Source organism: Populus trichocarpa, chromosome 16, assembly GCF_000002775.5.
Source record: "Populus trichocarpa isolate Nisqually-1 chromosome 16, P.trichocarpa_v4.1, whole genome shotgun sequence".
In the NCBI taxonomy this organism is placed as follows: domain Eukaryota; kingdom Viridiplantae; phylum Streptophyta; class Magnoliopsida; order Malpighiales; family Salicaceae; genus Populus; species Populus trichocarpa.
Window position 1 is genome coordinate 7,427,068 of NC_037300.2, and position 16,975 is coordinate 7,444,042.

At 35.5% G+C, this 16,975-nt stretch overlaps 1 protein-coding gene across 5 annotated transcripts; it reads left to right on the top strand.

Moving 5' to 3' along the window:
- Window positions 1-2,680: 2,680 nt before the first annotated feature.
- On the top strand, window positions 2,681-11,878 carry LOC7467627 (ethylene-insensitive protein 2). Of its 5 annotated transcripts, none has more exons than XM_024588134.1 (8): window positions 2,681-2,919; window positions 3,787-4,594; window positions 5,240-5,326; window positions 5,462-5,572; window positions 5,649-5,861; window positions 7,664-7,849; window positions 7,968-10,661; window positions 11,162-11,878. In XM_024588134.1, exons 2-8 carry the CDS (start codon window positions 4,346-4,348, stop codon window positions 11,489-11,491), a joined length of 3,870 nt encoding a protein of 1,289 aa, XP_024443902.1. In that variant the 5' UTR covers window positions 2,681-2,919; window positions 3,787-4,345; the 3' UTR covers window positions 11,492-11,878. The 5 variants fall into 5 exon arrangements, with proteins under 5 accessions (XP_024443902.1, XP_006373880.2, XP_024443905.1 ...); XM_006373818.2 differs by having other exon boundaries at window positions 3,792-4,594; XM_024588135.2 differs by lacking the exon at window positions 2,681-2,919 and adding an exon at window positions 2,964-3,253.
- The last annotated feature ends 5,097 nt before the right edge of the window (window positions 11,879-16,975 follow it).

Below are 16,975 nucleotides of genomic sequence, written 5' to 3' on the forward strand. Positions count from 1 at the left end.
GTTTAACCTTTTTAAATAGAGTTTGCTCCTTTTTTTTAATTATTTTTTATGTATTTAATTTTTGAAGAGATTATTCCAATTCATATATATATATATATATATATATATATATATATATATATGTTTTACATAAATGAAATTTATTTTTAAAAATAAAAAAATATATATTTTTGGATAATATTTCTAATAAGTGCAACCTTGAGTGATTTTTTTTCTCTTTGATTTTATTTAATCAATTTTATATGTGTGTCTATTTCTACTATCATTTGATTATATAAAAAATTAATTTTAACAAACAAAGTCATTGAACACAACCGAGTAAATAACCCGTGTTGCGAGATCACATATCTTAATTTACATTCATCTTTCGATTTTTTTAGTAACATCTTTAGTTATCATTTATAATTTTTATTTATTTATTGACACAAATGGTTCTTTAATTATTTAATTAGATGCGTGTATAAGCTTTTCAATATATACTTAAATATTTTCTACATAAAAAATACATACAAAAAGCCTACATGTTTAATTTTTTTTGTTGGAAAAAAAATCTAGCCTGCAGCGGCTACTAATTATTATACTATGCACTAAAACCTTGGGATGCAAAATAGGTGGATTTTTTTTTTTTTTTTTTATAAACTTAATCCTTTGATATTTGCTTAATTTTAAATTTATTTTCATAAATCTTTTGGTTTGTTTTTTATAAAATTATACTTTCAAATAAATGTCTTAGCATTTGGTTTGTAATTGACTTGTGCTTGATTTTATGATTTATGTTTGTGATAGTATAATTAAGTAAAAAATAGTATATTTAAAACAAAAAAAAAGTTACTAAACTCAGTAGAGTCCATGACCTGAATCACGAATTTGACAAGTTAAGCCGCGAAATCCTAGTCGATCCAATATATTATCGTCTCAATATTAAAAAAAAATCATCTTAATTTTCTTAAAAGGTAAACCATGTTTTTTTCTGGTCGTCTGAATTACTTTTAAACCTATTAAGTTAATCGAGTCATATAAATAACTCTTACCAAGTTGACCTCAATTAAATAAGGATCGATTAAATAAGGAGATATTTTAATATTGACATGTTAAATTAAATTTAATAATACTACAAAATAATTTTTTACAATCTAAACATCTTTTTATATGTTTTTCTAATTTGAACCATAGTGTAACATAAACTTATGAACTACTAATATTAATACTGCAGAAAGAAGACAAACAAAATATCAAATATATAAAAAAGAAAAGAAAAGTAAGACAGGTGACTTTTCTTAACTTTCTGTACCCAAATTCTTATTATATTACTTTTTAATATACTTCATTTTTTATTCTCTCTTCAAGATATTTAAAAATAAATAATAAAAAACACATATTCCTAATAAATATTATCATTATTAAACCTGACTTAATATATTAATTTAATAATTTGGTAACTTGATGTATGTTTTGGATGAAGTTTTATTTCAAATTATTTTATGCATTAACTTTTCTTGTTAAATTCGAATAACGTGATAAATTAACTTGTAATCTAATGAATTAATCAAACTTGAATGAGATGTAACCAAGTTAATTTTTTTATATTTTAAAATAATATTGTTTTAACAAAATAATTTACCTATATTAATCAAACACGGGATTGACCTGGCTAAGGACCGGGTCGCGGGGTATACGGGTCAACCCGGATCAACCTAGATCAACTCGGAAAAATTAAAAAAGATATTCGAAGTTTTAATATTTTATAGGAACAAATTAAGAAATAATTCATAATATAAGCCATATATATATACATTGAAATAATAAAGTTTAAAAGAATATTTCAAAAAGTTTTTTTTTATTCCATATTGAAAAGATATTATGTTATTATTTTAAATTGAAGTATTTAAACTAATTTTTTTTTATTCCATATTAAAAAAACATAAGTTTTTTCTTTTAAATATAGAGTATATATATTAAAAAACTTTAAACCCTACATTGAAAAAATAATTTTTTTTGGTAAATATAGAGTATATATTAAAGGGTTTCAAATTCTTCAAATCTCATATTGAAAAAAATATTATATTATCCTTTTAAGTTGAAGTGTTCAAATCAAAAATTTTTTTATTCTACATTGAAAAAACACAATTTTTTTCTTGTGTGCATAAAGTATATATACTGAAGGGCTTCAAATCCTACTTTGAAAAAATAATTTTTTTCTTCAAAATATAAAGTATATATACTAAAGGGTTTCAAATCTCATATTAAAAAAATAAAATATTTTTCTAGTATTTATATAATAAATTTTGAAAATGGTTAATAACTACCTAAAAAAACATAAAGGAAAAGGGGTCTAGGAGAGAAACTACATTTGAAGAAAAAAACTCTCGTTCGGGTTCACATGGATCCTGGATTGACCCATCATGTCGATCGAGTTTTGCAGGATTTTTGTATTGGCATGTATTTTATTTTATCCGGACCGGTCTAGCCACTGGGTCACCGGATTTCAAGTCGACCTACCGGGTCGGTTCGGATTTGATAACCATGATATTAACTTAATAATCATTATATTGAATCAGCAACCCGATGAACCGAGCATAAACCGTGTCAGACTTTACACGGAATCTCTTAACTATGACAAATCCCATTTATGATATTATAATACAATAAATATTATATAAATATAGATTTCTTATTTTTCTTTTCACTCTCACTTCCGTTTCTCTCTCTCTCTACAACTATCCCAGAAAACTGAGCTTTGTCTTTCTAGGAAGATTAAAAAAAGAAAAGCCTAAACTTTAATAAGTTATTAACTGCGTGGCTTCTCTTAAAGGCTCTTCTTTTTGAGATCTACTTGTGGACAGCTCCAGATAGAGATTGCAGAGAGAGAAGTACAAGTAGAGATTGAAAGCAACAACTCACACTCATAGAAAGAGAAAGGTAAAAAGGAAAGAAAAAAGAAATAATCTTCTTTATTTATTTTTCGAAGGAAAAAAGTTGGAAAGGTTTAAACTTTGGTGTTGTACGGATTTGTCTATTTTATTTTGAGGAATCGAAGTTGACCATGAAATTTGTACAAATGCTCGGTTTTTTTTGGCCGAATCAGATCTGTGAAGGGTTTTTTGATTGAATAAGTTTTGCGGGCTCATTTCATTTCTGGGTTTGAAGTTATAGGGGTTGAGTTTTCGGGTATTGATGGATTTTTGGTTCATTTGATGAATTCTTATCAGTTTTGCTCACCTTGAGCTGGTTTTTGGTATTGGTTTATGTCGTGGTGAGATCTGAGTTGGGTTTTGCATTTTAGTTGTTACTAGGATTTGGATTTTCATGTTCTAGCTATAAGCTTACCTGATCATGTTAATTTGTTAGGAGTTAAAGTTGTTGAAGTTAGTTTTGGAAATGATGATTTTAAATATGCTAATATAAGGATGCAAAATATATGTATTTGTCTCTCAAGATTCTGTGTATCTATGTAATTGAGCTTGTTGGGGATGCTTTAATTAATGACTATATGAGTTTTTTTTTCGTACAGTGTCTTTGTTACTTTAGTGTTCTTTTATTTTTGTAATTTAAAAAAAACTGCATTCTTTATACTAGGCAGAATTGATTGATGTCTACTGAATTCCTATTGCCTGATGTCCTTTTTTTTTAGCCTGTGAAGTGATTGCATGTTTCAATTAGCCTTTTAAGTGACAATCTTGCGGTTATAGTAGCTTACCTTATCCCATCGAGCACCAAAGCTCCAAGTTATGTAGTTTTGTTTTTGCAATTTGTTTAGCTGTCAAACTGATCTTATTCATGTTTCAGGATAGCATTTCAGAGGAGACGCAAAAATTCAAATTATTGCTGGAAGGTTCACATGAATCTGACTAACTGCTAGTCATTGTCAGGAGATGAATTGCCACGATAATAGCCCATCAGTGTCACTCCAGTGTAGCATGCTAGCTGATTTTGCAAGTGTCAGATTGGTATCTGATGATCACAGCTAATATTGGAATTTCTGCTAGCATCACCATGCGACTAAGGTTTCCTTGAAGAGATTCTACTGGGTGTGGTCTGGCTAAGTGCATTTGATAGAGCCTCGCTTACCGAATCATCTTTGCTGTTGTTTGACGTGCCCTGTTCTTTCTGTTGATGTGCTTCAGAGGAAGCTGTTCTGACTTTAGTTTTACTCATGCAAGCATTTTCAGTCAAAGTTGTTAGTGTTTCTCTTGAATAATTAGTGAAAAGAGGCATAATTATTAGGAGATGCTTCTTTAAGCAGCTATATTGGCATTCTCTGGGAGGTTCTTCTGTTGCTTGGAAGTGTTATTAAATATCATACCGTTGGTGGTGGTTCAGTTTGGTTGAAAAACTGATCAGTAACATGGACACTGAATTTGCAAATGCTAACCATCCACTGCATTTTCTTCATCGGCTGCTTCCTGCTGTTGGACCTGGACTTCTGATTGCAATTGGATATGTTGATCCTGGAAAGTGGGCAGCAACTGTTGAAGGAGGTGCTCGTTTTGGGTTTGATCTGGTACTACCGATGCTCCTTTTCAATTTTGTTGCCATTTTATGCCAGTATCTCTCTGCTCGAATTGGTGTGATCACTAGAAAAGATCTTGCCCAGGTATCATCCTATTTCCTTAAGGATATTCTATGAGAAATTGTTCATTTACTTTTCTTGACATGCTAATACTATGATCTTGTATGTTTCCTTCAAAGAGAAAAACAATTTTGTATTGTTTGTGTTTTGTCCTTGATCCGGTTGTCTTGAGCTTGTTTTCCCTTTTGCAAATGGAAGTAATGAAATAGTAAAATTTGGAAATGAGAAATAGATTGGTTTAGTCCACATGGTACTGGTCATGTCATGTCCCTTGCTTTCCAATTGAAAGTGTAGAGGTTCATCAAGGATACTCTACTGGGAACTCTGGTTTTGTATTGTTTTTATGTTCCATGTCATGCTCCTTGCAATCTGATGGATGTGCCTCTCTTTAGCATGACTGGAAGTTAGCTGGGTTCTTCGTAGACCTCTACATGTTCCATTAGATTGATGTCTGAGCAAGCACATCTGTATCTGTAAAGAACTTATCAAACCATTTGTATTTACATCCACACATGTATATGGGGTGATGTTTTTCCACCTATCATTTGCATTTCAAAGTTCATTAGCCAATTTTCTAATTATTTGGTGTGTTCACTAACTATTCTACACCCCCAACCCCCAATTATGGTTTGAAGTTTTACGATTTTCCTTTTCCTTACGATCCCATAGATTTGCAATGATGAGTATGACAAGTGGACATGCATGTTTCTAGGAGTTCAAGCAGCACTTTCCGTGATTGCATTGGACCTCACAATGGTAGTTTCTCTCGATCTTAGTTATTTAGTACATCTGGTTGCCTATTCAAAAGATATGGGTTTAAGGCATCTGGATGTGATTTATACTACTTGAGATCCCTTGTTGTGGTCATAACTTGTGAATTGTTTTCAATAGATTCTCGGCATTGCACATGGTCTTAATCTTCTCTTCGGGATGGACTTATCCACTTGTGTTTCTTTAGCTGCTGCTGAGGCCATTTTATTTCCATTTTTTGCTACCCTCATGGTAAGACCACTTGCTTGCGTTCTTTTACCACCTCACCTTAGAAATATCACTATTGATTTTGTTACCTTTTTCCCAGGAGAGATGCAAGGCAAGTTTCCTTTGCACATGCATTGCAGGCTTCATATTACTATTGTATTTCTTCGGGGTTCTCATCAGCCAACCAGGAATCCCTCTTTCCATAAACGGGACGCGAACAAAATTAAGCGAGGAGAGTGTGTTTGCCCTGATGAGTCTACTTGGAGCAAGTATCATGCCTCACAATTTTTTCCTCCATTCTGCTATTGTGCTGGTAATTCCTTTTCTCCTCGCCCTTACCCACCCCCCCTCCCCCCCCAAAGCCCTCCTGTGTGTCTCTGACTCTTTGAGTACATTGTCAATATCATTTTGTATAATTTTCAGAGGCTTTTCTGGCATAGCATATTTGGCATGCTGCTAGTTTTATATCAATACCTTCCAGTGATTTTTGAGGACATCTGAGGTTTAGATTTTGGAGCAGAGAGGATTTATTGTGTTTATACTACTTCTCTACTTGAATGTTAGTTTGTACTTATTTTCTTTTACATGTGGTTTTGTGTCAATTATGCAATGCTTGAGTCTAAGTGTACATTTGTTTTGGGATCTTTCTTGCTTAGCATGGCCTTTCCATTTCTAAAATAATTTGGTTTTCATTTGACTGATAAATTTTGATATTGTGGAAACTTAATGGCTTTGTGACAATGGAACTGGCAATTGGTTTGATGAGGTATTTGATATGAGTAATCTACCTTTGCGGGCTGGTGCTTTATGGTGCACCATCCCAAAATCATCAAGCCTGCTGTCTTTTTGATTTTTTTACACAACCAAAAACCCAAACAAGCATATCCTTCTTGTGTAGCTTTGTGAAAGGATATGAATTTGCTTCCAATCATGAACTAATGCAATTATTCCCCATCTCTGTAAGTTTGCACATGTTCCCTTGCAGTGGTGAGGATGTAGGTGTTCAAATGCAAAGAGAAGATTCATGATTTGAATCTGGATTCTCTTAACAAATTAAAGCTAGTAGAGCATCTTTTTCTTGTCTTATCTTTAGACATTTTGTTTACATGGCAATATGACAATTTGAAGCTGGTTAGGTGTCTGAAAATGTTTGATGAAGGCTCCTATGGAGTTCGGGTGAAAAGAAACTGACAGAGTGGATTGTATGATTCAGAGTCACAACCATCAAGTTGTCTGTGTTTTAGGGTAGTTGCTGAATGTATCATTCATGGCATAGCTGGTTTCTGTGATGGGGAAATAATGGCTTTGGTCAGCGAGCTGTATTATTCAACCTGTACCAGAATCATTATAACTTAAAATTTGATTGGTAGGATTCTGATAGCTGATTTCTTATAATTGTTGAATCTTTCAGAAAGCACCAATGGGGATGTTTTATATAGTATAGCTAACAAGAACCCTGGATTCTGGCAACATTCAACTTTTGTGTATTAATTATGAATGATATTGTTTTGAGGCTTGAAGCAGTTACTAACTGTCCATGGAGGCCTTTTGTTGAGAATACAGTTTACCTTTAGTAAAAACGTGTTGCAAGCTTTGAACTTGATCTTCACGTGCACAAACTTATTTTATTATGTTGGTGGAGAAAGCCACAAACTACAGGGGAATTCTAGGATGGTTTTTGTCATCTTTTTTGGATCTTCCTAATTGGCTTATTATTTTTTGCTTTGAACTTAAGCTAATCTTGTTATTTTTTGCTTGCAATGAATTACATCACTGCAATTGGCCCCTCCAGTTTAAAACTAATGCTCAACCTTTTTGTATTAACTTCATGAACTAGCATATGTGGAAGCCATGATCTCATCATTTTTGTTTTCAGTTTGAGTTTGTTGGTTTGATTGCTTAAGAACCCTGAAAAGCTTCCAACTCATGCGCATTGTTGGAAAACAGAAATGAATGTAACATGTGCACCTGGTCAATGCTTAATTGCTGTTATTTGATAAAGCTCTACCATTGTTCTATTATTAGGTTTCATACACTTTCAAAACAAGTTTAATATCACTTAATAGCTTTTTTTGATCACTTTCTAGATTTTGAAATCTTTAAATCTTCTTGCAGCAACATCAGGGACCACCAAATATTTCCAGGGATGCCTTGTGTCTTAACCATTTTTTTGCCATTTTATGCATCTTCAGTGGCATCTATCTGGTAAATTTTGTGCTTATGAACTCCGCTGCAAATGTGTTCCACAGCACTGGCCTTGTTTTACTTACTTTTCCTGATGCGATGTCACTAATGGAACAGGTACCATTTTTTTTCTCATATTTATTGGTCGTGCAGATGTTTCTTTTCTGGCATGCAAGCATTATTCTGTATGAACTTGGTAAATACTTATTACTTTGATTCGAAATGATCATTTCAGGTGTTCAGGAGTCCAGTAGCACCCTTTGGCTTTTCACTCATCTTGTTTTTTGCGAATCAAATCACAGCATTTTCCTGGAATCTTGGTGGGCAAGTAGTTTTACACAATTTTCTCAGATTGGATATTCCTAATTGGCTTCAACGTGCGACATTCAGAATTATTGCAGTTGTTCCAGCCCTTTATTGTGTGTGGACTTCAGGAGTTGAAGGAATATACCAGTTGCTTATACTTACACAGGTTATGGTTGCTTTACTTCTTCCATCTTCCGTGATCCCTCTTTTCCATATTGCTTCATCAAGACAAGTGATGGGTGTCTACAAAATTTCTCCATTCTTGGAGTTCGTAGCGCTCATTTCATTCATGGGGATGCTTGGCATAAAGATTATTTTTGTGGTGGAAATGGTATTTGGGGATAGTGATTGGGTAGGTACTTTGAGATGGAGTACAGTAAGTGGTTCGTCTACCTCTTACATTGTTCTTCTCATTACTGCCTGTTCATCATTTTGTTTGATGCTCTGGCTAGCAGCTACCCCATTGAAATCTGCTACTCGCTTAGATGCTCAGGTATGCAACTGGGATGTACAAAATGCTGTATCCGAACCATCCACGCTGATAGAGGAAGAATTTTTGACTGAAAATATATGTACTGGAGAGGAGCTTATCGAGAGGCAGGAACAATTACCAGAACCAGGGAAATCTTTTGAGAGTTACTCAAATATAACTGTTGCAAATGCTGATCCTGATTTGCCTGAGACAATTATGGAGTCTGATCAGGAACTTCATTTGACTACTATCAAAGAAAAACATTCTGAAGTCGCATTTTCTAGTCCCCAAACATTCTATGAGGAAACATCACCTACAACAGAGTCAGCATCTCTGTCAGCTTCTGTCAACTTGGTTCCTGATGCTGAATTGCTTGTTGCCAAGAAGGCTAAGATTGAATCAATGGACCCAGTTGAAAAGACTCTGGATATAGAGGGTGAGTTGCATACTGAAAAGGAGGATGATGAAGGGGATAACTGGGAGCCTGAAGATTCATCCAAAGGGGTTCCTGGAAGCACTTTGTCTTTGACATCTGATGGTCCTGGATCATTTAGGAGTCTTAGTGGTAAAAGTGATGCAGGTGGGAATGGTGCTGGAAGTCTTTCAAGATTAGCAGGGTTGGGGCGCGCTGCAAGACGTCAATTAGCTGCAGTTCTTGATGAGTTTTGGGGACAATTGTATGACTTCCATGGGCAAATAACTCAAGAAGCAAAGACCAAGAAACTGGATGCCTTGGGGGTTGATTTGAAACTTGCTTCTTCCCAGCTGAAAGTGGACACTGCTGGGAAGGAATCAAGCGGATATTTCTCATTGGTAGGTGGCAGAGCATCTGATTCATTGATCAATTCAAGTTTATGCGACTCCCCCAAGCAATTGCGGGTGCAAAGCAATATTGACTCATCTTATGGAGTTCAGAGGGGACCATCCTCATTGTGGTCCAACCACATGCAGTTGCTGGATGCATATGTACAAGGTCCCAGCCAGAGTATTGCTGACTCAAGTGAGAGACGGTATTCTGGTGTACGCACGCCACCATCTTCTGATGGCTGGGATAATCAGCCAGCTACAGTTCATGGTTATCAGATTGCATCTATTGCCAATCGAATTGCCAAGGACAGGGGTTTCAGTAGCTTAAATGGCCAAATGGAGTCACCAGCACCAATATCCCCATCCTTAGGACCTAGAAATTATAGGGACCCGCTCACTGTCTCTATGGGGAAAAATTTGCAAAATGGACTAAGCTCTTCACAAGCGTCAGGATTTCAGAATCTTGCAGTAACTAGAAATAGCCCATTACAGTCTGAAAGACCTTATCATGATGTATACTCTGGATCTGCTGATGATACAGGAATGTCAGCTAATACAAAGAAGTACCATAGCTTGCCTGACATTTCAGGGCTTGCTGGTCCCTATAGGGACCTGTATATGTCTGAAAAGAATGCTCAGTGGGACAAGTCTGCAGGATTTGGTTCCTCTGTTGGTAGATCAGCTTATGAACAATCTTATTATTCAAATACCGGATCAGGAGCAGGAGGTCCTTTGTCTTTTAATGGACTATCAAAAGGGCATGGGGATGCTTTCTCGCTTCACATGACTCCAGACCCTGGATCCCTCTGGTCCAAGCAACCATTTGAACAGTTTGGTGTTGCTGACAAAATTCGTGCTGTTGGGAGTGGATTAGGAAATCGGTCTAATTCAATTAATCGCGAAGTAACTTCTCCTGTGGATTCAGAGGCCCAACTTCTTCGGTCTTTCAGGCATTGTATTGTGAAGCTTTTGAAATTGGAAGGATCTGACTGGCTGTTTAGGCAAAACGATGGAGCTGATGAGGATCTAATTGATTGTGTGGCTGCAAGGGAGAGGTATTTGTATGAAGCTGAAACAAGAGAAATGAACCATGTAGATCACATGGGTGGATCTACATATTTATATTCTGATAGGAAATCTGGTTCTGCTTTGAGGAATGATGATGCCAGTATTACCAACATTATGGTTTCCTCAGTTCCTCATTGCGGGGAGGGCTGTGTTTGGAGATCGGATTTGATAATAAGCTTTGGGGTCTGGTGTATTCACCGGATTCTTGATTTGTCACTAATGGAAAGCCGTCCAGAGTTGTGGGGGAAATACACTTATGTGTTGAATCGTCTTCAGGTAAATTTCTCCAATCTTTTGCTATATGCAATTTCAATTTTATTAAGGGATCTTTTCATCTGCAAAAAATGCTTTACTTTGTTTACTGCTTGTAGATTTTCCAGGAAAAGGTGGAAAAAACCTCTTCATCATGTTCATGAATAAATTGGCAAAACTCACCATTCATTTCCTGCACTTAATTGCAATGAGTTTGTATAGGCATTTTAGACGCTGCTATACCAAATCATTTGCTGCTGTGCCTTTTTTTTTTGAGTTGCAACCAAGTCATTTTAGTCAACTATCTTTTAGTTCTCGCCCTTCCTGCTCCATTGCAACTGGCATCTACATATATTAAAAATCTCGAGGCATGTTACTGAAAGCAATTCCTCTCTGTAACATCCCTTTGGGAGGCATATATGTGCTTCATTCCTTGGCTCTTGAAATCCTATGATGGTGTGTTTTCCAAATATTGTCTTCTTTTTTTCCTGCCCTTTAAAACTATGCTTTCTGAATAATAATAGGGCATCATAGAATTGGCATTTTCAAAGCCCCGTACTCCCATGTCCCCATGCTTCTGCCTTCAAATCCCTGCATCTCACCAGCATAGATCAAGTCCACCTGCTTCGAATGGAATGTTGCCCCCTGCTTCAAAACCAGGTAGGGGGAAATGCACAACTGCAGCGACGCTTCTGGACTTGATTAAGGATGTGGAGATTGCCATATCTTGCCGAAAGGGTCGATCGGGAACTGCTGCTGGTGATGTTGCTTTTCCGAAGGGAAAAGAGAATCTGGCTTCTGTGCTTAAGCGCTACAAGCGCCGGTTATCCAACAAACTAATCGGTAGTAAATGAACAGTGAGTCGAGCAAGGTTCTGACATCAGCTCCTAAGAGCTCGTTGCTTTTGTTCATCAGTTTGCCTGAGCTGGATGGTATCGAGCTGTATAATTTTGAAATGCAGCTTGCTAATCCAGGAATGCTGACTGCTCAGTCGTTGGGTCTCTCTCTCTCTCTCGCTCTCTCTCTTGTATTAAAAAGTCCATGCTGCAAAATTTAATTTTCCTTGTATGTTATGTATACGTAGGGATAAAGATAAGTGGAGATGTAATTGCAGCATAATTAAAGAAAAATGGGTAGAATGGAGGAAAGTAGAGTAATTGCAGTTCTTGTTTTGTAACTAAGAAGCACCTTGTGTTAAACGTCTCATCAAGTACTGTATAGCAAAATTACCCTTCTCATCACTTGTTTCCCCTGTATGTTCTTCTTGGTTATTGCGCGAGAAAGTCCAGTTTAACAAGAGAAAATTACAAAATAGGAGGCAGGAATGTCTAAATCTGGCCACGTGAGTTGCGTTCACCTCTTTCACTCAAGTACTAGTTAGCATTTGGTTCGACAAGTATAAAATTAAATGTTTTTAAGGATAATTTTAAAGTATATTTTTGTATTTTAAAAATATAAGGTATACAGAGGACAAGTTTATAAAGATAATATTTATTGTTTTTGTTTTTAAAATATTTTTATAATAGAATATAAAATATTATTATTATAATTTTAAAACTTAATTTGAAGACCGATTTGAAATTAAGATTCAAGTTACAAATTCAAAGAATTAACTTGGGTTATTATTATAATTTTAAAATTTTATATTTTATTTAGAGATTTATCCTAACAAGGTCTGAATTATGTGAAAATATTAACCTGGTTTGATATAAATAAAAATAAAAATAAAAATAAAAATTATTATAATTTTAAAATTTAATTCAAGATATGCTGTTCAGATAACTGGGGATGGGGAGGAGTATGGTTTAAAAATTTGACATGACAGTGGAAGCCTGGAAGGGACTTGTGCATAAACCGATCAGGGACTTGTGCGTAAAACGATCAACCGCACATGCAGTCAATTTATTGTTGACATGGACGTGGATTTATTGTCATTCTACGAACCGAAAGGCTAGGCTTGCTCCGTAGCTACCACATGCAGGCAAAGCGTAAATGGTTTCAGCTTATTTCCGGTTGGTTTTTCTACTGAGAGGTAATCCGATCGATCGGGTTATCATTTTCTTTTCAGTAAAGTAAATTAGGGTTAGTTTGCGTGATATCACATGGAGGAAGACAGTTGTGGCCCCCACCTGCGTTGCTCTTTGTCTTACCACTGTTCCCGAACTGACATTCCTCCGGTGCCATTGATTTTTTGTAATAGACGAGGCCCTCCAAAAGCTATTCCTTTGTGGCTGGCACCAGTGCGTCAGCTTGCCTCCACATACGAGAAGTAAGCCAGCCGTATCATACATATAGCTCATCAATCCGCCTTAACGCACTGTCACTATAGAGGGCTGGACTTGCGTACGATATCACTTGACTAACGGCTGCCAGAAGCGGAAGTTGTGATGTTGATCGACGTTCTTCTCATCTCCATCCAAAAGCGGAAATGAGAGAAAAACCAATTGAAGATAAATATATATATTTCTTAACTTTTCCTCTTAAATTCATGATAGGGCAATTACAAATCGAGAATTTGCCAACCAAAAAACAAAAATAAGAAATGAAATGTGACTTGGTAAAAAAGTTTGCAATCTGCAAAGAAAAAAAAACAAAAGGCAGAATAATGATGCCATGCTTGAGATGATGATGAGTTAGATGACAATCGATCTCAATGTGCTTAATTCGTTCATGAAAAATTGAGTTGTGAGCAATCTGAAAAGAACTCTGGTTGTCACATTACATAAGAGTAGGATGAGAGAGAGAAACTCTCATATCAGCAAGTAACCAACATAACCAAACAATCTATTTGGTAGTGGATGCCATAACACAATATTCTGCTTCGGTTGAAGATTGAGAAATAATAGACCGTTTCTTGCTCTTTCAAGAAATAAGAGAATCACCTAGAGATACAAAAACCAGTAATAGACTTGTGATCTGTGGGATCACTGTCATGATCAGCATCATAGTATGCACGTAGCTGCAAGGAAGAGGTGGATGAAAGTAAAAGACTCTGAAAGACCGTACCACGGAGATATCGTAAAATACAAAGAACAACTGCTCAGTGAACTGTAGTAGGAGAAGCAATAAAATTGACTAACAACATGAACAACATATGCAATATCTAGATGAGTGATAGTGAGATATACCAAGCTCCCAATAATAGTATGATATAAGGTAGGATCTGTCAAAGGTAGACCATCAGAAGAAAAATACCCGGCGTTAATCTCAATGGGAGTATCTACAGTCTTGTTATTAGTAAGTCTAACCCGCTGAAGAATATTTACAACATATTTCGACTAAGAAGGAAGGTAACCTCTAGGTGAGTAAGCTACTTCAATACCCAGGAAATATTGAAGATATCCCAAATCCTTCATTTCAAACTGTCTAGCCAATTCTGTTTTCAAAACTGAAATACCATCAATGTCATCACCAGTAATAATCATATCATCAACATATAAAGGCAGAATAATATGACCTGCATCAGTGTACTTATTAAAAAGAGCAGAATCATGACTAATACGAGGTGCTTGTTTGAGACCATATAACGTTCTTGAGCTTACAAACATACTCATAGTCATTTAAAACACCAGGAGGGGGTGTCATATAAATATCTTCTTGAAGATCTTGATTCAAAAGGGCATTTTTAACATTTAGGAGATATGCCACTAACGAATCGAAGTCACAACAATAAGAGTACGGATAGTAGTTATTTTTGCAACTGGGATAAATGTCTCCTCATAATTCATACCATACTGTTGAGAGTATTCTTTTGCAACTAACCTAGCTTTGTATCGCTCAATAGACCCATCAGAATTAGTCTTGATCTTATACACCCAATGACAACCAATAACACTATTACTAGGAGGTAAAGGAACCAAATCCTAAGTATCTGTCTTATGCAAAGTAGAAAGTTCCTCATCCATAGCTTGCTGCCAAATAGGATTAAGAATTGCCTCTTAATAGAAAGAGGGCTCAGAGAGACAATGAACAAAAGCTAAAAAAAAAGTAAAGGATAAAGAATAACAAGAGCAAAATCTGGTAGTTTTGTGGACTTACAAATGTGTATGGATTGACGTAGATGTGGATCCACAATCTCAGACGAAGCTTGAGGGGCTGTAGATGAGAATGGAGCTTCAGGTGTGCCGAAGAGTAAAGTGTCAGTACCTGCAGAATGATGAGTAGAAATAGAACGAACATGGGAAGGGTATTTGAGGTACTACGAACTTGAGATGATAAACTATCAAAATCTTCAGAAAAGGAATCTATATGAATAATATCAGGTCTAGTCAAGCTATAAGTAGTGGATGGAATAGAAAAAAAAAGTATATGCTCGAGAAAGACAACATGACGAGACACATAAAGTTTCTAAGTTATTGGATCAAAACAACGATACCTCTTTTTTGCCTCACCATAACCCAGAAAGACACAAATAACAGATTGAGAGTATAATTTACTACGTTCTGCATGAGGACGAAGAACAAAACAAGTACAACCAAAAACTCTAAAGGAGAAATAATCAGGGACATACCCATATAACTTTTCAAAAAAAGAAAAACCTGAACTATGATAAGATGAGATTGTATTAATCAAACTTACAACAGTAAGTACAACTTCTCCCCAAAACTCACTAGGAACTAAAGCACGCAACAAGAGAGAACGATCAGTTTTGACAATATGCCCATATTTTCTTTCAGCCGCACCATTTTGCTCAGGAGTATTTGTATACGACATTTAGTGAATGGTTCCATCTAAGGCAAGCAACTCATAAAATTTATTAGAGGTGTATTCCCCTCTCAAATCACACCTAAAACATTTAATAACAGTAGAATGTTGAGTTTTGACAAGAGCTCGAAAGATTGTATATATCTCAAAGAATTCAGAACGATGTTTCATTAAACAATAACGAGTATGATCATCAATAAAAGAAACATAATATCGAGACCCTTTTTTTGTGGCAACAGGAGGAGGTTCTCATACATAAGAATGAATCAAGTTAAATGAGGAAGAAGAAACAAAAATACTTCGATTAAAAGATAAAGCGAAAAATTTCGCTAGTTTACATCCACTATAATAAAAAATTTCACGAGGTTACAAATTTCCTAAAGCTCATGTGGATGCAAAAAAATCTCAAACGAGAAGACAAAACATGACCTATAAGAGAATGCCATAAATAAAAACTAGAAGAGGAATGACTTAAACGAAAAGAAGACAAATCAACGGTAGTAGTAGTAGCAGCAGCAGCAACAACTGACACTTTTAACTCATTCAAAATATATAGTCTATTCTCCCTACAACCTATACTAATAAGCTTTTGAGATTGTAGATCCTGTACACAACAAAAAAAAGAGGGAAAAATGACTAAATAATCACCAGAATCACATAATTATCCAACAGAAGTAAGATTCAATCTGAGTTTCGGAATAAGATAAACATTAGAAAGAGATAAATGAGGTGTGACAACAAAACCAACACCTACTAAGGGCATTGAAGTGTCATTAACAGTCATAACAGGAATGGAGGGTGAAGGAGACATAGAGGTAAAAGATAAAGAATCTTGAGACATATGATGTGAAGCACCAGAATCCAAGACCCATTCAGAATATGACATACTTGAGAAACTATGAGGCAACTAACCTATGAAAGAAGAAGCATACATTGATTGTGGCTGTTAGGAGAGAAACTTCTAAAATTACTTAGTTAGAGTACTAGGTTCGATGATAGGGCCTGATGAAACTAATGCTGCAATATTGTGGTGTGGTGGTTTATAACTCCGAGGTGGTCTATGAGTATTAGATTGTGACTGACTGTCAAACTTCCAAGCTTGATTCTACTGTCTCAACTTGGGACATTGAGCCTTCCAATGACCTTTCTACTTACAAAAACTGCACTCATCGAAGGCAACCCTTGTGTAAGGCTTATTTTGATAATTAGAGAATGACTTAGAGGGTACTGCTAGTACAGATGGATTCAAAGCAGAAAGAATTCTCTTTTCAAAATAAGACTGGAGATGTATTTCTTCAGCCAATAACTCACTAACAACAGAGTCAACAGAAGATAATGGAGAACGATGTAGAATTGAACCTCTGAGTCCTTCAAAATCACTGCGAAGTGCTGTTAAAAACTGTATCAATCGTTGTTGTTCTCTACGATCAATATAGGCACTACATGCCTTTAATTCTGCCGATTCTATAAGAGCTAATTGATCTCAAAGATCTGTCATTGTAAAATAAAACTCTTGAACACTTATATTCTTCTGATGAAGAGCTCGTATGTCATTCTTTACTGATACTGCTTTGCAAAATTTAATTGCGTGAATAACCTTTGCAGATGATCCCAAACCACCTTTGTTATCTCAC

What these genes read in the sequence shown, in the direction of transcription:
- LOC7467627 (XM_024588134.1), top strand. Translation starts at nt 4,346, where the DNA reads ATGGACACTGAATTTGCAAATGCTAACCATCCACTGCATTTTCTTCAT. An exon ending in TCCATTCTGCTATTGTGCTG is followed by an intron (nt 5,862 to 7,663) that starts GTAATTCCTTTT and finishes ATCTTCTTGCAG; the next exon opens with CAACATCAGGGACCACCAAA. An exon ending in CGATGTCACTAATGGAACAG is followed by an intron (nt 7,850 to 7,967) that starts GTACCATTTTTT and finishes TGATCATTTCAG; the next exon opens with GTGTTCAGGAGTCCAGTAGC.